The sequence below is a fragment of the Somniosus microcephalus genome, chromosome 16, assembly GCF_052327205.1.
Source record: "Somniosus microcephalus isolate GS21.2 chromosome 16, FLI_Smic_1.0, whole genome shotgun sequence".
NCBI classification, from domain to species: domain Eukaryota; kingdom Metazoa; phylum Chordata; class Chondrichthyes; order Squaliformes; family Somniosidae; genus Somniosus; species Somniosus microcephalus.
In genome coordinates, this window is record NC_141002.1 from 66349948 (window position 1) to 66374725 (window position 24778).

At 40.5% G+C, this 24778-nt stretch overlaps 1 protein-coding gene across 3 annotated transcripts in view; it reads right to left on the bottom strand.

Moving 5' to 3' along the window:
* Positions 1-211: 211 nt before the first annotated feature.
* The window catches only part of asz1 (ankyrin repeat, SAM and basic leucine zipper domain containing 1), a 110104-nt gene continuing 85537 nt past the window's right edge, over positions 212-24778 (bottom strand). The window contains exons 11-13 of one of the 3 annotated variants that reach the window (XM_086009185.1): positions 9785-9887; positions 8537-8650; positions 212-1757 (exon numbers count right to left, since the gene is read on the bottom strand). In XM_086009185.1, coding sequence (XP_085865311.1) covers positions 1608-1757; positions 8537-8650; positions 9785-9887 — 367 coding nt within the window. In that variant the 3' untranslated portion in view covers positions 212-1607. Of the gene's footprint in view, positions 1758-8536; positions 8651-9784; positions 9891-24778 lie in introns of all 3 variants that reach the window. The other 2 variants (XM_086009184.1, XM_086009186.1) reach the window with 2 other exon arrangements.

Here is a 24778-nt window from a genome sequence, read left to right on the forward strand (position 1 = left end):
AACTGTATTTCTGACAGTGATATATGTTTAACTCTGGCTGTTTATCTGGAGTTCTACATTTAGGGTAATCCCATCGTAAGTGGAGAAGACCTGAAAATAATGATGTGACTTTAATCTAGATTTGATGGAAGACCATTCGCTGAGATTTTGTGTTCAAAGCTGCTCCAGCATAAAGCTTTCACTTCAAGTGAGGATAAGCTCACAACATATTTTTAAACATACAATACAGTGCCAAGTTCAGAGTGAAGGCTGAGATTCAGGAAACATCATACACAAGAAATCAGAAAGCCTATGATATTTGAACATGTTTTCAACTATTTATTTATATCAATATAACCGTGAAATAGCTTTTTATATTCTATAACCAAGCATTTGAAATTTAAGTCACATTATTTAAGAAAAATATCTTTGATGGTAAAGATAAAAACAATTTCAATTGGACCCAAATGTGTTTTCCCTTATACATTGGAAGCTATCCTTCTGAAAGTTATTTTTATGTTTTTTAATCTTACATAGCTGGAAAGTAAACACAATCTAATTACCATGTTTACATTCTACCCCGCTAGGCTGAATAATACCTGATTATTAACGAGATAGCTGAATATCAGGCGTTGGCATTTTTACAACCTTTTAGTAACATTATGCATCAAATTTGACATGCCTGCCTAAAGTAGTTATTGACTGTAGACCAAACTATCAGATTAAAGGCCTGTTAGTTCTACCATATCAACGGTTTTCAAACTCAGTCCCCAGACTCTAGGATGTCTGCATGGTGATCAGAAATCCGTCAGTCTACCATCAGACGTCCTGTTGACTTACTAGTACATAATTTCTGTTGCTGTATGCTAATAAAAATATTTTCTGAATGATAACAGTTTTCTTCTGGATAGATAACACTGTTTTTCATTCGGAAGTTAGGACAGCGAGTCCCAGGAGTGACTCAATATTTGCAGGGGGCGGGGAGCTCACACAAGGGAAAGTTTGAAACCTCCACTGCAAGAAAATATATTATGCATACTCTAGCAGGTGTTTTATGCAAGAATAATCTTGTAATCAGTTATAGCAACATTCACAACCATGTTTTCATCCCATAGATACTGCAGTAATAATGACTAAAGTGTTTTTCTAACCTGTACCAGTGTACAGGAAACTTTGTTGTATCCGGCACCGACGGAACCGAGCTGTTGCCGATCTATCAAAACTGCCGGACATACCAGCGTTAATGTTGAAGCATACGGAGGTTTTCATCTCCGTATCTGACAACAAACACTGTTGCTTAGCAACAGCTTCAAACAGTCAGCCCGTACCTTGGAAGCATCTCTGTAGCTTAGCAACAGCTTCAGAGAGACTTTCTAAAGCCTGACTGTTGGAAAAAAAAGCCACGAGAAGAAAAAAAACCTAACAAAACGGCTCCTGTTTTCTGCCGGTAGATCGAGGTTTCCGGACATACAACCTCCGGATAAACCAAAGTCTCCTGTACTTAACTTAAAACAAAAACTCACATACAATGTAGTTGTTGAAAAATACAAGCATTGTTCTTTTTTGTCATCAGAGTGACGCTAACAAGTGTCAAATAGTTTTTAAATAAATAAAACCTCTATTTCCAGCTAATTTCTCAGAATACGTAGTTTTATGAGGAGAAAAATAAATCCAGTTCCGAACAGGCCAATTGCTACCTTCTTTAGGAATCGATTGTGATGAAAGTAAACTTGCGATGGTGGCATGCGATTGGGAGCACGCTCTTGGTTATTCTGTAACTAAAACGGAAAAGTGTGATCACATGGTATTTGTGAAAAATGCACAGATGCAACACTTTTAAAAAATCCTGAATGCTAAGATTAAGATCAAATCAGCATAAGTTATTTCATGTATGTAGCTCAATCCACAAAGTTTTTTTTTATTGAATTCATTTCATGAATATAACTGCTGTATCATAAATGTGTTCCATATAGTCATTTGCAGATCCATAAAGTAGTGAAAATAAATGAAATAGAATCCTGTTGCTTTAAAATTCAGCAGGTAACTGCAATAGATCATACTATATTAACAGGTGATTATTCAAATCAACATAAACTCCAGATCCAGATCCCAACTACACACAAAAAAATCTCTCCATCATTTAAGAATGTTGATGGATAAAAGATTCTAATACTTATTGGAAATTGTGCCTTCTCCAAATGGCAAATTTTACCTTCACTAGTTTCCTGTACCACTTTCAGTAACAGCACATCTTATTGTACTTCACTCCCAATTAAGGTATCCAACATAAATTCCTGTTTGAATCAGTTATCAAAATTTTGAAAAATACTGCAGTACAATTTTAGAGTTCTGTTTTAACTACTCAAGCCACCATACCTTTGGTAGAAGAACCAATTTATTAATTCTATAAGCAAAGAAGCCAGTTCTCATAGAAATTGAAAACCTTAGTCAATGCTATAATGCTAAGGTGTGCTGATTAACTCATGTTGCTACTTTGCAGATGTTCTGTAACCCTATGCTAACGCAAAGTAGCCCAGGAAGAGGTGAAGCTGAAGGAGCTTTTAAAAAAAAATTGTTCCTGGGATGTGGGCGTCGCTGGCAAGGCCAGCTTTTATTGCCCAGCTTTTATTGCCCTTCCCTAATTGCCCTCAAGAAGGTGGGGTGAGCCGCCGCCTTCTTGAGCCACTGCAGTCCTTGTGGTGAAGGTACTCCCACAGTGCTGTTAGATAGGGAGTTCCAGGATTTTGATCCAGTGACGATGAAGGAACAGCAATATATTTCCAAGTCAGGATGTTGTATGGCTTGAAGGGGAACTTGGAGGTGATGGTGTTCCCGTGCACCTGCTACCCTTGTCCTTCTAGGTGGTAGAGGTTGCAAGTTTGGGAGGTGCTGTCGAAGAAGCCTTGGTGACTTGCTGCAGAGCATCTTGTAGATGGTACACACTGCAGCCACGGTGCGCCGGTGGTGGAGGGAATGAACGTTTAAGGTGGTGGATGGGGTGCCAATCAAGCAGGCTGCTTTGTCCTGGATGGTGCCGAGCTTCGAGTGTTGTTGGAGCTGCACTCAACCAGGCAAGTGGAGAGTATTCCATCACACTCCTGACTTGCGCCTTGTAAATGGCAGAAAGGCTTTGGGGAGTCAGTTAAATTTCTGGTCAATGGTGACCCCCAGGATGTTGATGGTGGGGGATTCGGTGATGGTAATGCCGTTGAATGTCAAGGACTCTCTCTTGTTGGGGATAGTCATTGCCCGGCACTTAAGTGGCAAGTAACATTCGCGTCACACATCAGCCCAAGCCTGAATGTCATCCAGGCCTTGCTGCATGCGGGCATGGATTGCTTCATTATCTGAGGAGTTGCGAATGAAACTGAACAATGTGCAATCATCAGCGAACATCCCCACTTCTGACCTTATGATGGGGGGAAGGTCATTGATGAAGCAGCTAGGACACTGTCTAGCAGCAAACCTGGGGATTGGGAGCAGTTTAGGATTCAGCAAAGGAGGACAAAGGGATTAATTAAGAGGGGGAAAATAGATTATGAGAGTAAGCTTGCAGGGAACATAAAAACTGACTGTAAAAGCTTCTATAGATATGTGAAGGGAAAAAGATTGGTGAAGTCAAGCATAGGTCCCTTGCAGTCAGAATCAGGGGAATTTATAATGGGGAACAAAGAAATGGCAGACCAATTAAATACATACTTTGGTTCTGTCTTCACAAAGGAGGACACAAATAACCTCCCAGAGATGTCGGGGAACATAGGGTCTAATGAGAGGGAGGAATTGAATGAAATCAGTATTTGTAGGGAAATGGTGTTAGGGAAATTGACGGGATTGAAGGCCGATAAATCCCAAGGGCCTGATAATCTACATCCTAGGATACTTAAGGAAGTGGCCCTAGAAATAGTAGATGCATTGCTGGTCATCTTCCAAAATTCTATGGACTCTGGAACAGTTCCCATGGATTGGAGGACAGCTAATGTAACCCCACTATTTAAAAAAGGTGGTAGAGAGAAAACGGGGAATTATAGACCGGTAAGCCTGATATCGGTAGTGGGGAAAATGCTAGAGTCCATTATAAAAGGTGTAATAGCAGAGCACTTGGAAAACAGTGACAGGATCGGACAAAGTCAACATGGATTTACAAAAGGTAAATCATGCTTGACTAATCTACTGGAATTTTTTGAGGATGTAACTGGTAGAATAGATAAGGGAGAACCAGTGGATGTGGTGTACTTGGACTTTCAGAAGGCTTTCGATAAGGTCCCGCATAAGAGATTAGCGTGCAAAGTTAAAGTACACGGGATTGGGGGTAAGGTACTGTTCTTGGATAGAGAACTGGTTAGCAGACAGGAAGCAAAGAGTTGGAATAAACGGGTCTTTTTCCGAGTGGCAGGCAGTGACTAGTGGGGTACTGCTGGGATCGGTGCTAGGACCCCAGCTATTCACAATATATATATATATATAAATGATTTAGACGAGGGAACTAGATGTAATATCTCCAAGTTTGCAGACAACACAAAGCTGGGTGGGCGTGTGTGCTGTGAGGAGGATGCAGAGAAACTCCAGTATGATTTGGATAGGTTGGGTGTTGGGCAGATGCAATGCAAATGCAGTATAATGTGGATAAATGCGAGGTTATCCACTTCAGTAGCAAAAACAGGAAGACAGATTATCAAAACGACAATAGATTGGGAAAAGGGGAAGTGCAACGAGACCTGGGTGTCCTTTTGCACCAGACGCTGAAGGTATCATGCAGGTGCAGCAGGCGGTTAAGAAGGCAAATGGTATGTTGGCCTTCATAGCGAGAGGATTCGAGTACAGTAGCAAGGATGTCTTGTTGCAGTTGTACAGGGCCTTGCTGAAACCACACCTTGAGTATTGTGTGCAGTTTTGGTCACCTTATCTGAGGAAGGATGTTCTTGCCATAGAGAGAGTGCAGTGAAGATTCACCAGACTGATACCTGGGGTGGCAGGAATGACGTATGATGAGTGATTGGGTCGATTAGGCTTATATTCACTAGAGTTTAGAAGAATGAGAGGGGATCTCATTGAAACTTATAAAATTCTAACAGGACTAGACAGACCAGATGCAGGATGGATGTTCCCGATGGCGGGGGAGTCCAGAACCAGGGGTCACAGTCTAAGGTTAAGGGGTAAGCCATTTAGGACTGAGATGAGGAGGAATTTCTTCACCCAGAGAGTGGTGAACCTGTGGAATTCTCTGCCAGAGAAGACACTTGAGGCCAATTCATTGAATATATTCAAGAAGGAGTTAGATATATTTCTTAAGGCTAAGGGGATCAAGGGATATGGGGAGAAAGCAGGGACAGGGTACTGAATTTGGATGATCAGCCATGATCGCATTGAATGGCGGAGCAGGCTCGAGGGGCCGAATGGCCTACTCCTGCTGCTATCTTCTATTAAGTCATTCAAAAAGCTTACCATTTCCATTATTGGACTGGCCTCCAGTGATTCCTTTCAGGACCTCTGGTTAGCAGTTGAGGCTAATTCATTAAATATATTCAAGAAGGAGTTACCAGGATTTAGTTAAAACTAAAGGGACCAAGGAATATGGGAAGAAAGCAGGGACAGGGTAATGAATTTGGATGATGAGCCATGATCTTATTAAATGGCGGAACAGGCTCGAGGGGCTGAATGGCCTACTCCTGCTCCTATCTTCTATGTATCTATGCCTTGAGGAACTCCTGCAGCCATGTCCTGGGGCTGAGATGATTGGCCTCCAACAACCACAACCATCTTCCTTTGCGCTAGGTGTGACTCCAGCCAGTGGAGAGTTTTCCCCCCGATTGCCATTGACTTCAATTTTACTAGGGCTCCTTGGTCAAATGCTGCCTGCCTTGATGTCAAGGGGTCGTCATTCTCACCTCACCTCTGGAATTCAGCTCTTTCATCCATGTTTGGAGCAAGGCTGTAATGAGCTTTGGAACCGAGTGGTCCTGGTGGACCCCAAACTGAGCATCGGTGAGCAGGTTATTGGCGAGTAAGTGCTGCTTGATAGCACTGTTGACGACACCTTTACTGATGATTGAGAGTAGACTGATGGGATGGTAATTGGCCAGATTGGATTTGTCCTGCTTTTTGTGGACAGGACATACCTGGGCAGTTTTCCACATTGTTGGATAGATGCCAGTGTTCTAGCTGTACTGGAACAACTTGGCTAGAGGCACGGCTAGTTCTGGAGCACAAGTCTTCAGCGCGACAGCCGGGATGTTGTCTTGAGCCCATAGCCTTTGCTGTATCCAGTGCGCTCAACTGTTTCTTGATATCACGTGGAGTGAATCGAATTGGCTGAAGACTGGCTTCTGTGTTGGTGGGGACCTCAGGAGGAGGCAGAGATGGATCATTCACTCGGCACTTCTGGCTAAAGATAATTGCAAATGAGTGCTGGGCTCCGCCATCATTGAGAATAGGGATATTCATGGAGCCTCCTCCTCCCGTTAGTTGTTTAATGGTCCACCACCATTCACGACTGGATGGGGCAGGACTGCAGAGCTTTGATCTGATCCGTTGTTTGTGGGATCACTTAGCCCTGTCTATAGCATGCTGCTTCTGCTTTTTAGCATGCATGTAGTCCTGTGTTGCAGCTTCCCCAGGTTGGCACCTCATTTTTAGGTACGCCTGGTGCTGCTCCTGGCATGCTCTTCTACACTCCTCATTGAACCAGGGTTGGTTCCCTAGCTTGCTGGTAATGGTAGAGTGAGGGATATGCCAGGCCATGAGGTTACAGATTGTGGTGGAATACAATTCTGCTGCTGCTGCCCCACAGCACCTTATGGATGCCCAGTTTTGAGCTGCTAGATCTGTTCTGAATCTATCCCATTTAGCACGGTGGTAGTGCCACACAACACGATGGAGGGTGTCCTCAGTGTGAAGACGGGACTTTGTCTCCACAAGGACTGTGCGTGGTCACTGGTACCAATACTGTCATGGACAGATGCATCTGCAGCAGGTAGATTGGTGAGGATGAGGTCAAGTAGGTTTTTCCCTCGTGTTGGTTCTTTGCACTGTCAATTCAAGTTCACCTCTTGAAAGTGGTGTGCTCCTCCTTCAAAGGTATCCTTGAAGATGATGGATATTCAGCTCTTAGAATATATTGCCTGAATAGTTATAGCTAGAATGACTGTTTCAAAAGATTTGTTCAGACTTCAGTAGTTGTAAGTAGATCTTCCTCCTAGCGTCTAGAAAGCAGTGGTAATAGAACACATACCTCTCCTCACTTTGAACTGAAACATGGAAGGGTAAGAGATGTATTGAGAACATGTAACATGGCACAACCACTAAAGGAACAGCAACCTTGAATTTGGAGCATGCTCCTTTGAAATGCTATAACCAATCCATGGCCTTGATCTAACTCAAACATTGATATTTATTTCTTCCCATTGGATTCAAGATGTGTTTTCCCCTACTGGTAAGCCAATAACTGTGGCTGCCCATAGCTCTGGATTCCTGTTGGTACTGTGCTGGGGCAGTGGAACTGAAGGCTGCTGGGTGCTTTAGTGGTCTACATTATCTTATCTTTCTAAAGGGGTCGCTATATTGTTGTTAAACGTTGGATCCTAAGTGGAGCCATTGTTTTCAGAAGTGAGAGGAGAGAACAGGATTCAACCTTGGATCATTTCAAACAATTTTCATCTCTACCATCTTCAATCTGACAGAGCTCCACACAAACTCTTTAATGTCACTACTGTATGAGGGCTGATCCAGGATAATTACTGACTGATCTTAATTTTACAGTTGAAAACTGGTGTGATTATGGTAAAAAAAAAAATCATTCACAATGCATTTCCCAGCACTGCTCAACTCATTTAGTTAGTCAATTAATTTTAAATAGTGGAGGTGGTATCAGCAAATGTGGCTGATATTTTCCATCTCGTACAGGTGATCTTAAGTTCTACTCAACTAACTTATGTTTTCTTTTAAGTACTGTAATAAAAGCATAACTTTCAACTAAACAAAGAAAGCTTGTATGGTTAAGTCAACGTGGTTTTCGAGCAAAACAATTAATTTCTGGATTAAAAGAGGCATATCGAATAAAACATTTCACAGAACACTCTGTTTTATCAGGTATTGCTCCATTAAGTGCCATGTTGTTTTAAACATGCAAGATTATATATTAAAACTCTAAACAGTAATGCTTTGCTGGGCTCTTTTCAGATATTCACTACTAGATCTCCACATGGCTTCATTCAGTAACAGATTCTTTGCTGACACTAATACTCCATTTGCTGAGTCTCTCTAAATTTATTCCCACTCCAACAGTCAATTACTTTCAAGTGACACTTTCTGACAAGTGCCTGTCGATATGTTGTTAGTTCCCAAATGACTGATGTGGTGTTAACATACAGCCTTGACCTCTCCCACCCTCACTATCTCTTTGTCACCACTCTAGTGTTATCCAGGTTATATCTGATTCATCTACAGTCTTATACAGGGCTATAGGGAAGCTTCTACTTCAAAAACATGTATACGTTTTATTAGAACTACTAAAATCTACTAACTTAAATCTGTACAACAGTGTCGGTTCACCTTCCTTTACCTTCAGCAGAAGATTCCTCAACCTCTCCACTTCTTTATCCAGGTCCTGAATACATTTAACCAAGTCAACACAGGCCAAAGCAGATTTTTGGCCAGGGTCCAAATCCAGTACTCTCTGAAAATGGGTAGACGAACGTAGATGTGAATTGAAGATATTAGTGAAAGATAACCATTGAAAAAAAATCAAATCTTTATCTATTATTCTTCAGATTGAATGTCAACCAGCCTGATGTCACTCCAGTACAATGGAAGCTTTCCTCAAAGAAACATTTAAGATGAGCTATTTTGCAACAAAATCTCTGATTACAGGACTCACATTTTGTACTGATTTCTACAAATGAACTTGCTGCAAACTGCCAGGTGCTGCCATCATTTTTATGTAATGATTGAGTTGCCAGACCAATAAGTTCATCTCTGTACATACTCAGTTCTCCATCCAGTCAGAGGGAAGCCTTACAGAAGCACTTCCTCAGAAGGAGGGAAAAGAACAATCTTAAGGTAAGTCACTGTGGTTTTTACATTCCACCTAGCTGCTCAGTAGTTACTTATCCTCTCAGTTGGAGGAAGCTGTGTGGCACTAAGGAACCTAAATGTAGGAGATCGGGGGGGGGGAGGAAGAGATAAAAATAGAGAGCCCAGTTGATTAAAGCACCAAGTATGGATGAAGTAAGCCGTACAGACCAGCAAGGTTACTGGTATAATCTCTAATCGGTACTGAATTGGTTGACGTCAGTGAAACAAAACGTGGGGAGGGGAAGGAAAAAAGTCAGCAGTCCTGTTCAGTACCCTTTGTTGAAATTTCATGTGCTGACGGTAGGCAAGGATAAAATTGGGCTTTTCTGCGATGGCCTCTATGGTGGAATATCCTGCGGACATTGAATATCTAAGCTCATGCACGAGGAATGATTACTTTGGCAAGATACCATGGGCTGCTGATGTTCATGGAACTATAAATCAGCAGGAGTCACTTACCATCTTCAGGAGAAGAGGGGTAAAAGAAGAAAATTGGCTGAAAAAATCCTAGTATGGTAGCAGAATATTTACTTTTTCAGCATTCATTTAATGTCAGTGACCATAAAGTCTGAGATGTTTCCTAAAAATTAAAACATTTAAGTATTTTAAGATTAGCCAAGGTATTTCAAAAGGTGTGTCTAATTGAGGAAGTAGGGCAGTTCAATTTTGTGAATTATCAAAATAAGGTAAGCCTTGCAGGGGTAATGGAGAAAGGAACATTTACTTTGAAACATACCAGTTCTGAGTTGGTTGCTAATTGGTTTGCCACATTCTGAACCGTTGCCATCAGGTGACTGCAGTGCTTCTTCAGTTTTATCAAAAATTGGGTAAGTTCTTCACTGCTTGAAAAAGAAATTACACAAATTACCTAAAACGTAAACCAACAGACAACAATCAATTTCAGGCTGTATGAAAATCAGTATTTTCAGTTAAGACTTTACTACTGTGGACTAGTATAGAAAGTGCAGGGGTGAAATTAAAAAGGAAATTAGGAAAGCAAAGAGAGGGCATGAAAAAATATTGGCAAATAAAATCAAGGAAAACTCAAAGGTGTTTTATAAATACATAAAGAGCAAGAGGATAACTAAAGAAAGAGTAGAGCCTATTTGAGACCAAAAAGGTAACCTGTGTGTGGAGATGGAAGACGTGGGCATGGTTCTTTATGCATACTTTGCGTCTGTCTTCACAAAAGAGAGGGACGATGCAGATATTGTAGTTAAGGAGGAGTGTGAAACATTAGATGAAATAAACATAGAGAGGAAATATTAAGGGGTTTAGCATCTATGAAAGTAGATAAATCACCAGACCTGGATGAAATGTATCCCAGGCTATTAAGAGAAGCAAGGAAGGAAATAGCAAAGGCTCTGGCCATCATTTTCCAATCCTCCCTGACTACAGGCGTGGTGCCGGAGGAAAGCTAACGTTGTACTGTTGTTTAAAAGGGAGAAAGGGATAGACCGAGTAATTACAGGCCAGCCAACTTAACCTTGGTGCTGGACAAATTATTGGAAAAAATTCTGAGGGACAGTATAAATCGTCATTTAGAAAGGCACGGATTAAACAAGGACAGTCAGCATGGATTTGTTAAGGAAAGGTCGTGCCTGACTAACTTGATTGAATTTGTTGAGGAGGTAACAAGGAGGGTTGATGAGGGTAGCATGTTTGATGTAGTCTACATGGATTTTAGCAAGGCTTTTGACAAGATCCCACATGGCAGACTGGTCAGAAAAGTAAAGGCCCATGGGCAAATGGAATTCAATCTGGAGAAGTGTGAGGTAATGCATTTGGGGAGGGCTAACAAGGCAAGGGAATACACAATAAATGGTAGGATACTGAGAAGTGTAGGGGAACAGAGGGACCTTGTAGTGCAAGTCCACAGATCCCCGAAGGTGGCAGGACAGGTAGATAAGGTGGTTACTTTCCTTTATTAGCTGAGGCACAGACTACAAGAGCAGGGAGGTTATGCTAAAACTGTATAAAACACTAGTTAGGCCTCAGCTAGAGTACTGCATACAGTTCTGGTCACCACATTACAGGAAAGATGTGACTGCACTAGAGAGGATACAGAGGAGATTTACAAGGATGTTGCCAGGACTGGAGATTTTTAACTATGAGGAAAGATTAGATAGGCTGGGGTTGTTTTCTTTGGAACAGAGGAGGCGGAGGGAGATTTAATTAAGGTGTATAAAATTATGAGGGGCCTAGATAGAGTGGATAAGGAGGACTTATTTCCCTTAGCAGAGAGGTCAATAACCACGGGGTATAGATTTAAGTAATTGGTAGAAGGATTAGAGGGGAGTTGAGGAGAAATGTTTTCATCCAGAGGGTGCTGGGGGTCTGGAACTCACTGCCTGAAAGGGTGATAGAGGCAGACACCCTCATCGCATTTTAAAAGTACAGGAAACTTTCGATTTACCGGCACCTAAATAACCGGAAATCTCGGTTAACCGGCAAAATTCAGTAGGTTCAGGTAAGTTTTACTTCATATTGTACTTGCCTTCCTCGATCTGTTGCTGTGCAAGGGTGTGGCTGCAGCTGTTGCTAAGCTACAGAGACGCTTGGAACTTGTGGCCATTGTTCTGAACCTGTTGCTAAGCAACAGGGTTTGTTGCTAAGCAACAGGGTTTGTTGCTTTATACGGAGCTCTTGGCTCTCCGTATCTTTTACTATAGCTTTCGGTTATCCGGAATTTTTGATGAACCGGCACGTCGGTCCCGGATAAAAAAAAAGTTTCCTGTACATGGATATGCACTTGATGTGCCAAAACCTACAAGGCGACGGACCAAGAACTGGAAAGTGGGATTAGGCTGGATAGCTCTTTCTCAGCCGGCACAGACACAATGGGCTGAACAGCCTCCTTCTGAGCCATAAACTTCTATGATTCTATAGTAAACTAACTGACTGCGACAAAGGTAATCTATCCCTTCTCGTCCTTCTGGACCTGTCTGCAGCCTTTGACATTGTTGACTGCAAAATTCTGCTCCAACGCCTCTCCACCGTCATCCAACTGGCTGGGACTGCACTCGCCTGGTTTCATTCCTATCTTTCCAGCTGTAACCATAGAATCACCTGCAATGGTTTCTCTTCCCGATCCTGCACTGTCACCTCTGGTGTCCCCCAAGGATCTATCCTTGGCTTCCTTTTAATTCTCATCTACATGCTGCCCCTCAGTGACATCATCCGGCAACACGACTTGAGTTTTCATATGTAAGCTGATGACACCCAGCTCTACCTCTCCTCCACCTCTCTCGAAGCCTCCACCGTGTCTCGATCAGACTGCTTGTCCGACATCCAGCACTGGACGAGTAGAAATTTCCTCCAATTAAATATCAGGAAGACCAAAGCCATTGGGCTGGATTTTCCTAAGCCCCTGGAGTCGGGTTGGAGGCGTGCGGGCGATAAAAATCGGAGATCCGGGGGTCCCGACCCCATGTCAATTTCATAGGAGTCGGGTTGCCGACAAGTGCTGGAACCCGACTCCCAGAGGCGGGAAGGGATTAAAGGCAATTAAACTGCCTGTTAACAGGTAGTTAACAGGTAGTTTTTTGCCTATTCGCGATTTTTATTGCTGGTTTGTGGGCTTCCCGACAGCTCCATACCACGAAAAGTTTGAGAGGCGGGACGTGGGTCTGAGGTCTTGGAGGGGTCGAGATGCCCAGTGTTCAGGTGAGTGAGGGGTGCAGGAGTGCAAAGGTAAGTGTTTTGCAAGTGTTTAAATAAGTTTAACTTACTTTTACTTACCTTTACAGGAGTCCTGCATTCCGGTGTCCGGAGTCGGCTGCAAGAACCACAGAAGCTCCGATTTTTAAAAAAAAATCAGCTTCTTGGTTTCTGCAGCAAAATGATTTTAAAGTTATCCTGAGAAAGGACTGAGGCTGAATTAGCAGTTTTTCAGTGCTTGACAGCTTCAAACAGCTGTTAAACACTGATATTTCATCTGCCAAAAGCTTTTGACAGATGAAATGTCAATCTCTGATGTCACCTGTTGCCGGGTGCCCCTTAATTGGCCTGCTGAGCCCACAGGGCGGGCTCAACAAGGTCAATCAGAGGAAAATCCAGTGGGTTGGCCACATCTCCATGGAGGCAGGACAACAAGCCCGAATGTGGGTTTCCCACCTCCAACCTGCCCCCGTCGCAAAATCCAGCCCATTGTCTTTGGTTCACGCCACAAACTCCATTCCCTTTCCACCGATTCGATCTCTCTCCCTAGCAACTGTCTAAGGCTGACCAAGTCTGTTTGCAACCTTGGTGTCATTTGATCACAAATTGAGCTTCTTACCTCATATCCATTCTATCACTAAGACTGCCCATTTCCACCTTCATAATATCGCTCGTCTCTGCCCTTACCACAACTTGTCTGCTGCTGAAACCCTCATCACCTCTAGACTTGACTATTCCAATGCACTCCTGGCCGGCCTCCATAAACATGAGGTCATCCAAAACTCTGCCGCCTGTTTGCTAACTTGCACTAAGAACCCGCTCATCCATCTCCCCTGTGCTCGCTGACCTACACTGGCTCCCAGTTAAGCAATGCCTCGTTTTTGAAATTGTCATTCTTGTTTACAAAAACCTCCATGGCCTCGCCCTTCCTTATCTCTAATCTCCTCCAGCTCTATAATCTCCCTAGACCTCTGCGCTCTGCCTATTCTGGTCATTTGAACATCCCTGATTTTAAATGCTCCACCATTGGCGGTCATGCCTTCAGCTGCCTAGGTCCTAAGCTCTGAAATTCCCCCCCTAAATCTCTCCACTTCTCTTTCCTCCTTTTAGACTGGCCCAGTGCATTATTCGTACTCACAAAGTGAAAAAATAAGTCTCCATTGCCACTGGGCTGTGAGGAAACTAGTATGTTCATACTTGCTAGTGCTGTTGACTATGCAACACCCACATATTAAAAGTAACAGACACTATAGGGATATCAAAACATCTTGAGATGCCATTTAATTTACAAACCAGACTTTTGATTCGCATGTAAATTCAGAGAAATGTGAAGTTTGTTTTGTAGCGAACCCTGAGTGAGTTCTGTTTTAGTAGGCTTTATTTTTGAGTGAGCAACACAAAAACTGCTCACCAGTTCTAATAATCTGTACAGAATACAAATGGCAACTATTAGTTGCTAAAATGGGGATGCTGGAGCACACATTAGACTATGGAAAATCAATTTGCCTGATGGTGCCCCAGTATCATTTCTTAAAGTCTGTTTGGTACTTCTAAAGTTAAAAGCTTGGCAAAAGTTGAAGGCAGCACACATGGGTATATTAAAAATGACTAAATCTGATTTATTTAGACAGTAGGTATTATTAACCCATAACATATGGTGATGCTTTCTCTCATTTAGGTGAGATCAGACTTCATGGCCACCAGTAAGATAATGCTTCCAGTAGCAGCCTTCCTGGTTGGATCTATTTTTCACGTTTTAACTAGGGTTAATATTATGGCATTAAAACTACTCCATCTAATTATATTATTGCAATTTCTTTTGTTTCAGCATCACAATGTTTGAGCTGAAAATTTTAAACCACAGCTGGTTAGCTCAGTGAACGTGCAATTTCCCTTTGAATATGCTGGCATTTTAAAACAACGCGTTATTGTTTAAGGTTCAGAGACATTGCTCTAAACAAAGATGAGTAGCCAAACTGCCTTTCTCACAGGTATTGGCAATGAATTCTCAGCCAATGAGACTGCTTTGTTATGGCTATTTCGCTGTGTATTTGAATATTGAACTTTTACATCAACTCTACTTTCCCACCCTATCTCCATATCCTTTGATCCCCTTAATGCCCCAAAATCTATCGATCTGAGTCTTGAATATACTCAACAACTCAGCCTCCACAGCTCTCTGGGGTAGAGAATTCCAAAGATTCACAACCCTCCGAGTGAAGACATTTCTCCTCATCTCAGTCCTAAATGGCCGACCCCTTTGAAAATAATCACGTTGAAGTCAATATTCCTCAGATAGTCTCTTTCTTTAACTCATTCTTTTCCAGGAACTCAAAGTAATGGAAATTATCTCCCTCAGTCTTCCCTTCCTCCTACAATTTATTCCCTTCTGAAATCCAAGCTTGTCATCACCCAACCATGCTTTCTTGATTCATTTGATCTTGTCTCTTTTCAATCTTGGTTAGGGAACTCTGTATCATGTGCTTTGACCCTTCGCCTAATTTCTCAATTAGGATAAAGGGGAAACAATAAGTACATGTAGAATAAACTGTGGAGAGACTGATCTTTGGTATTGCATTGGAAAATGCTGATAGTTCTCTTAAATATAATGAAATTCAGTTTACAATGAAACATTTTAATGCATCACATAACTAAACAGAACATTATTATTGAGACACACATACCGATAGTGGAAAATTAAGCACTAATCCTTCACTACTTAACTTTAAGGAGCAGTGAACTATATTGCATATATAAATGGAACTCATTTCTAAATACAAACCACTTAATCTGTCTGCACTAAATCAGTTTGTGAATTCTACATTTTAAAATCATTTATTCTAGTTCAGGTACAGGAAACAATCTTGGGATTGCAGTCTTGACGATAAAAGCAGTCAGTTTCACATCAGATTCTTGACCTGAAACTGACTGCATACTCCATCAAAAGGTTGTGATCCGGAGACTGATGGTTTACCGTAACTTGAACTACCCACTTTTTCATCACATTGTCAGTTTGTAATGCTCAATCAGGCACTTCTAAGATAGGGGAACTCCTGATTTAGCAACATTTTGGAGAGGGTGGAAAGTCAATCAACATTTCATTTTTTTCCCCAGAGTAACACTTCTTTGAGTCATCAGTTAGTGTTCACAAATGGCGAAGGGCAAAGTTGGCTTTAAGTTCTCGATCTCTAACATTGTTCTATTGAGAATGCTGTTTCAAAATAGAGACAGGCCACGAACAACAAAATAAAAAACACTTTTAGATATGGTTTCTGAAAGATTATCAGCTATTTTTGAAAGCTTGATCCTTTTCACTGATCCATCTGCACTATACTATTTGTTATAATTACATAGCAAGTTCTGATGGATAGCTGTAACAGTTAACAAAATGTTTATTATTTTAAGCATTGCCACAACCATAATCTGCATGAAATTTAACAAGGGATTGAAGTGGTCAACGTAGAAATTAAATTGATTATGCTGTTTCCAAATCATTATGGAAAAGTCTTCAGATGCATTGAACTTCAGAAATGTACAGCTTTGTTTTATTTTTATATCTCTGTCTATAACATGCCTAAATCTCTACAAAGAATCCTTGAGAGCTGCACTGAAACCAAATACATACCAATAATATTTTTTTAACATTTTTGGAAATGCATGAAAAAATGTAAATATTTTGAAAGAAAAACATTTTAAAAAGTATTTCATGTATTAAAATCCTGGTTTCATCCATTTTTGTTAAAAAAACAATTTTCAGACTGTGGTTTGGAAACTGCAACAGCAGTGAATACATGGCAGAACTTCAAGCAATGCAAGAAAATGCAATTAGTCACTGACAAAGCAAATGAAACCGTTCTAATTCATCACTAGTCCAACAGTATATATTTTAACCAAATCATTAAACAACTTTCACAGTAAGGGCTGTGCAGTACTGGGCTTAATGTCATTCAGATATTTAATATTTGCTGTTTGGGGAACTGTTTTGTAGACTAATCATCCTAATGGTCCTAGGAAAAAGTGTTTGTGAAAGCAAACGGCAATCCATCAATCCTAAATGGTTTAACTGCAATGAGCTTCAGTATTCTTTAGTTTCTAACCAAGATCAGTGTTTGCCCATGGGATAAGCTAATGCTGATATTCACTAGGTGAAATAATACTATAAGCAACAAATCTGTGACAAACTAATCTCCCATATGACCTAGTTCAGATATGGAAACTAGATATCTTCTGCATTTGAAGATTCTAGAGATATTTTTTTTTAAAAATCAGGCAAACTTTAAGGTGTTATTGAGTAAATAAACAGATGGTATCTTGTAGCTTCAATCAGCTAAGTTACCACAGTTGGTATAAAGAAGGGTAGGGTTACAGGTGGAATATTGTCCGAGTCAGTTTATTTTAGCCTTGCTTTTTGTATACTGACATTTTCCTGTTAAACTCTAGATAGCAGACTGTGTTACAAAATTAATAGCAAGCATAAACCAATCTGACTGTAATTCACATTTTTATGGACAGGTTATTTCAGTTTTGGTTTGGAGAAAATAATTTACACCCCTATATCTGGAAGCCATAAGCTCATACGCATTGGAATAACTTCTCTAATGGATTTTTAAGCACATTTACTGCAAATGGGTTTGGAAGCAAAATTGTAAGAATTTGGGAGGCCTAATTTTTATCACCAGTATAGTTATATCCTGTTCAGCGAATAACCCACTTGCTTTTAAACTATCCCTCGCTTCCAAATTTGACTATTGTTCAAATTCTTGTCAGTGAATTCTCCCTATAGTGTGGGTGCATCTTCCAGTCTATACTAAGTAAATGTGCCCACCTAGTGGTGGATACAGATTAGTTCTGGTAACTTAAATGCAGAACTGCCAGACACCCTAGATTACAGAATCATAGACATTTCCACACAGAAGGCGCCCATTTAGTACAGTGTACTTGTGCCAATCCGATTTCACTGCTCTTTCCACATATCCTTTAATATTTTTCTTCAAGTATCCGTCTCTTTCTTTCTTAAATAATCATGGTAAAACATTCCATACTCTAGTAATTGTGCCTGCACAAAAATTCTTTCTACCGCTAATCCCGACTTTGTACCGCTCGTTATCCTTTCATTGAACAGTATGTCAGCTTGGCTCAGTCTCATCTCTAAATCAGAAGGCCATGTGCTCCAGTCGCACTCTTGGATTTTGCTCATCATTTAGACTGACACTTCAGTGCAGTACCAAGAGAGTGCTGTATTGTCAGAGGCACCGTGCTTCAGATGAGGTATTAAAGGTCTTCTGGTTCAGGTATGTTAATAATCCCACGGCACTACTCACACAGGAGCGGAGAGCTCTCCCTTTATGCTGGCTAACACTCCCCCCTGAACAACCACCATCCAAAACCGATTCTCACAACTCATTGCTGTTTGTAGGATCTTGCTTTTCTTTCACTTAATTCAGTGGAACTAATCTTTCCTTATTCCCTCTCCAACTCTTGCATACTATTGAACACACCTATTAGCTTCTCTTTAACATTTTACGTCCAGTGAATTGTGTCTCATTTTCACAATGGCCCAGAAATTCGGGTCGGGGGCTTCCCGCGGGTGCAAGCTCCCGATCTGCACTTAGCTTGCGCGCCGGCCGTTGAGCTGTGGGCTCCCGTGGAATTCCGATCCGGGGCCTGGTCCAGCTGCCGGCGCGCAGTGCTTGCGTACCCCAGGGGCGCAGTTAGTTCGATGCGTCCCCTGGGATCACGTGGGCCATGGGCAGCCAATCGGAGCAGGGAATGCTCCATTCATAAGTCTGACAGGAAGTGCTGTCAAGACTTATAAATACTACGGCCCCAAAATAGCACTAAATCTTCAAATAAATTATAACAAAACATCACATTTTAAAAATAAACTATAAATTACATGAAATAACTATTTTAAGGCTAAAAATCAACTTACCTTGCTTTAAAGTGTTTAAAAATAATAAACCTGTGGAAAAAATGTTTTAATTTTAATTAATTCACCACTTACCTTGTAAAAAGCAGGCCTTACGCCTGCTTTTTATATTTCTAAATTCTGCAGGCTTACCCTCCCGGGAAAACCTGTAAAAAAAAACAAAGTTCAATCCGCACGCGCAGCCTCCCCCGCGCACGCGTTTGACCTCGGAATCTCTTCGTTCAGAGGAACGGAAGTGTCGGTTTCCCGCGCATGCGCAGTGCATGCAGGAAACCAGCATTTCCATCGGGCCTACAGGTGAGTACCCCGTGCGTACTCACCCGTGGAGACCCGAATTTCTGGGCCTATATCTTCTTATCCCTGGTATCATCTTAGTAAATCTGTGTTGCACCTTTTTCATAGTTCAGGTAATCTTTCTAGAATGGAATGTCCAAAACTACACACAATATTCCAACCAAACTAACCAATGCCTTGTACAGATGTTTCATTGCCTCCTTGATTTTGTATTAAACCTCACACATATAAAACCCAGAATACTATTTGCCCTTTTTACGACTTTTTTGTACCTGCACTCCAAGTTTTAAAGACCTCCATTCCTAGATCTCTCTATTTCAGAGAACTTTGTTTAGTATATTTCCATTTTCTGTTCTTTTCCCCAAAATGTACTACTTCATCCATCCAGGACAAAGCAGCCCACTTGACTGGCACGCCATCCACCACCTTCAACATTCACTCCCTCCATCACTGGCATACCGTGGCTGCAGTGTGTACCATCTACAAGATGCACTGCAGCAACTCGCCGAAGCTTCTTCGACAGCACCTCCCAAACCCACGACATTTACCACCTAGAAGGACAAGGGCAGCAGGCGCATGGGAACACCATCATCTCCAAGTTCCCCTTCAAGTCACACACCATCCTGACTTGGAAATATATCGCCGTTCCTTCGCTGGGTCAAAATCCTGGAACTCACTCCCTAACAGCACTGTGGGAGTACCTTCACCTCATGGACTGCAGCGGTTCAAGAAGACCACCTTCTCAAGGCCAATTAGGGATGGGCAATAAATGATGGCCTTGCCAGAAACGCCCACAACCCATGAACGAATAAAAAAAGCTGCCCAGGCCCTAAGCTCTGGAATGGCATCCCTAAACCTCTCCACCTCTCTCTCCTCCTTTAAGATGCTCCTTAAAACCTAACTCTTTGACCAAGCTATTGGTCATCTGTCCTAATGTCTCCTTTGGCTCCGTATCAATTTTTATCTGATTACACACCTGTGAAGCACCTTGGGACATTTTACCATGTTAAAGGCGCTATATAAATGCAAGTTGCTGTTGTTGAAGATGGAATTATACCTCTTCCCATCACTGGGGAAGAGGCAGTTGAGTGTAAATAAAGTAAAACTCAGAAGGTTCTCTGGCAGGACGTGGGGAGAGAGAGAAAAACAGCTAAAGTTGATTACTGTGTATAATATCAACTGGTAACAATGAAACAAATAATTTCTGTATACATAACAATGCTTTTGAGTTTTGCTTGGAAGAAATTGAACACCCCATCATCTGGTGCTTATATGGATCTTCACAAATGGCATCTGAACAAAAAGTAACTTTAGTCAGTGAGGAGAAACATAAAGCCCAGCACTTTTCTACCTGCTAGTTGGGTCTAGTCGGGACCTCTTAACTTACGAACAAGTTACATTTATATAGTGCCATTAACATAGAACAATATCCCAGAACGCTTCACAGAGGCGAAACAGGCAGAAAGTAGTCTCTTTATCTAGGTAAATGGTGAAATAAATTACATTCAAAAAGGTTAAAGGTTCTAGGGTAACTGTTGAGCAATCACCAAGAAACTGGTTATAATTATAGTATTCTATGTATATATGTTTCTTCAATGATTTGACCTTAAATACTGTACGTTCATTTGTTTGACAGAATTGTTGCATGGATATCTGATGTATCATATATAGACAGGACATCAAGGAGGAATGCAATGATCCTGAGAGACTGGACTCTGGGAAGTTGGAGTTGTGGTTCCCCCACCCCGGGGAGGAAAATATAAGTTGAGTATCTAAGTCAAAACCCAAAAGGAGAAAGGGAGACACAAAAGGCGAAATGCTGTTCCAGTTGTTAACTTATCAATGCTACTCAGTATTAAATATACTCTGTTCTGTATACATAACCTGTTTGGAGCTTCATCTGGAAGAGGTTGAAGACCTGACTATCTGGTGCTAACGTGGGTCTACACAATAGGAACTAGAGTGTATGATTTTTTTTCATTTCTTAAACCAGGCAGATGAAAAGCTTAATTCAGTATAGTTTATAGTTTTAAGTTTGTTTCTTCCAATAGTTCAGTGGGTAAATGTACTATGTGATGCAGTAATGTGCCATTAAGATCAGGAAAGTCCCAGCTTTGATTGCTGGCCTGTTCGATTAGCTGACCTAAGCTAAGGCAGCAGAGGGGACATTACAATTGGTCTTAGGGCTATGGAGGGGTGGGGGGGGGGGGGGGAAGTCAGGCAGGCTTCCTACTATTGATTACTATCCAGAGCTCTGTTTGAAAAATATGCATTTGTGGAGGTCTGGTGAAGACAGAATTTGGCCTTCCTATGATGTCCCTGTGATTAAATACCATACATAGGCTTGCACAAGAATAGCCACTTGATTGAGATACCACAGAACTGCCAAAACCCATGAATCTATAACCCAGTTAACAGTCTGTGAGAGGGGAAGGGGAAGAAAACTGGGGGAGGATAAGGGAAAAAAAGAGAAATATTAATATAATGGACCACCTGTGATGTTGCTATTTACAATGTAATTTCCTGATGCATCACTGAGCAGATGTAGTACTAGAAAAGAATCTACTTGTACTACAGCCCGGGATTATGAAAACTGATAAAGTTGCCATTGCAATTCTATACTTTTTGGATAAATACCCTATTTTCATAAAGTTTTATTCATATCACAAATTGTTAGAAATTATTGCTATGCAATTCTCTGCTCATTTTAATTGAAATGGAAAATATTCTAAAATGTAGTCCACTTCGTATTGGCATTTCTTTCAATTTAGAATCAAAAGAAGCCAGGCAACAGATTACAACTGTGCACAATTCAAGCTGTAGCCATAGCAGTGATATTGGGGGGGAAATCACTTGATGGGAGATGAACACCTAAAATTATTCAGTTTGCATAAATAAATGCTTATAAAAGATAATTTCAGATTTACAAATTCCGTTGGCAGAAATGTTCACTTAACATTAGTGGAGCAGACTGCATTGATGCTTCACTCAGGTAGGTTCCAATTCATAGTTACTCAATTTGGTTACATCAAAAATGTCTTAACTACTAAAAGGGCCAACAACAGTTACTATCCATGATTTTAGATCTTGCACTTGAAAGTATACACACAGTAGAAAATTTAAAAAAGCTGCACAGGGAGGCATGTCTACAGCTGTCCAATATTCCTCTTAATTTGCAATGTTTATCCTATCATAGACTCCAGAAAACAATTTTTTCTTCCATTCATCAGATAATAACAAGCTTCATAATGTATTTTGTCAAAAATGGCTTTGCTTTAAAACTTTAAATAGGTAAAAATATAAAGTGTCATATAGTTTTGGGAGCATACTGGAATCCAGTGTACTCCTAGAACGACAGACTTCATGTAACTCATAATTGATACATTACTTATAGGCCAAGGTTTCACTATTATTTGGATAAAATGAGTGACTAGTATTCTTGTTTCCATCTATCCAAAGGACTCTCTTGTTTATATTACAGCCAAAATTAAAAGACAAAAAGCAATGCAAATGTATTAAAATAATCTTTACAGAAACATTTTCACCATTAGTGCCCCCTTCTAAAATTAATTAGAAATAATGATAAACTTGCAGATTACTTTGTTTTTCTAGTTTTGATGTTTTCATTTTCTTGTGATGGTTGGTGAGACCAGGGGATTGGTTTGGATGAATTTCTGAGCTGACAATGTGAAGATTAATTAACATACACATTTGAAGTTACATGACTTCTGAAACACCCCGTCAGAATACAGCTCTCCCCCCCCCCCCCACTAACAAATGACCATTTCCATAATATTTTTCTACCACTGAATGACTACTTTACATGTACCATGGCAAAACCCATGATAGATGGAAAGCCAGATCTTACTAAAAAGTGTATATAAACACATCCCAGAAACAGATTGCAAGGTCAGATTCCTGAAATAGTGCGTCTCTAACAATTTTTCCCCATAAAACATCGACATTCAGTCCCTTGCTTCAGCGTGTTTGATATACTTAGTAACTCAAACACCAACTCCAGCTGGATTTGTTTGGACTGCTTTATTCTGACACCTAGTTTAACATTAATAAAGGTCAGAGTTTGCTCATACAATTTGTATTTAAAATTCATATAAAATGTTTTCCTCCCTCCTTTCAAATATTTACTTCATTTATCAAAGAATAGAATAAGTTTTAACATCTTTTTTGTAACTTCGACATGGAATGTAGGTGATAAATATTTGATAATTAAGAAATCTAAACATCAAGAAATATCTCCTTTTGGAGCATTTCAGGAAAACAAAAATATCGGATCTCAAGCACACTCTACAGGTACAAACTGAACAAACTGGGTCTTGTGCCCACAATTTACATTGCAAATTATTATAAACATTATCTTAGCAAAATGTTTTCATTCAAAACACTGATTTCAAAAGCATTTTGTCAAAGGTGAGGTAGCTAACTCACATTGGATTAATTAAATCACAGCTTATTTTGGGAGACAGGATAATAGTTGATCTCATTCCCACTGTCATCCATAACCTAAATCCAAACTTTCTGACAATCTCAGGGACGTTCTGTGAACCTAGGCATATTTGCAGAGAGGCAGAGGGAATTAAAGGTTTCAACGCCTGTCTGCTTACTGCAAGGTCTTCCATGGCACGTAATTAATTGCGATATTTGCTTGAAGAGCATCAATAATGTGAACACTTTACAAACTACATCTACACACTGACAATAATCTGTTACTGATGAATGACCCCCAGCAGTTTCATGAACTCTTAGGACATAACGTGAATGGAGACAGAGGTTTTCACTGCAAAATAATTCTCCTGGTGACAATAACAATCTTACATTTAAATGGATATGGAAACTTTAGTCTTTAATATCTAGGAATACAAATACCACAGTTAGATCAAATTCTTCACTTTAACTTTCACTTTAAAATGATTAAGGGTCTTATTGGGAGAAACTTCCAAATGAGAATAATTTTAGTTTTATTTCATGTGCCTTTCAAACAAATTCTCATTGCTGGATTATAATTTGCTTGTTCCCCACATTCTCCCTGCAAGTTGCTTCACTTTGTCCCAAAAAGCAATTTTCCAAAATGGCTTTCTTGACTTCTAGAACATATAGTAAGTCAACGTACTACTTTAATCCACTGCCAACAAGTAATTTTATCTGCAAGATCGAAGTACTTTGGTCAGAAAGCCTTTGCAATTGTTATTTAAGGGAGAAAAAAAAATGGTGCCCATTTTTGTTTTTAAGCTTTAAAGTGACTTTTACAGCTCAAGAGAAATCACATTCTTATTAGCTATACTCAGTCAAAAGGGAAATACTATTGCTCCTTTCTTCAAGAAAAGATGATCAAGGATCAGAGAAAATACCGTGGGTGGGAGTTCAGTGTATAGAGGATAGCCTCATCTAGGGAGGAGGTAATCATCATTTAATACCCTCCACATAGAATTGCCTTCTACTCAAGTAGTACATAATAGGGAGGGCGAAACTGGTAGATCAAGAGAGAGAAATAACTTAAATTTAAGTAGCGCTTTTCATATCTCAGGACATCCCAAAGCACTTCATATTTGGGACACATATCTCCCATCTCTCTGGTAAAAAGGATACCTATATCCTCTTTATATCAACCAGGTCTAATCAATAATTTTAACTAAAGGTGGCTGGGCTACTCCATATAACTTTACTGTTACTCCCCTGAATTTAAAAAAATGAACTTACTGATATAGCATCACTTCCTTGGGATGTCTCAAAGGTGCTTCACAACCAATGAATTACTTTTGAAGTGCACTGGTGTTATGTAGCAAACCATGGCAACCAATTGCCCCACAAACAGCAAAAGCTGATTTTTTT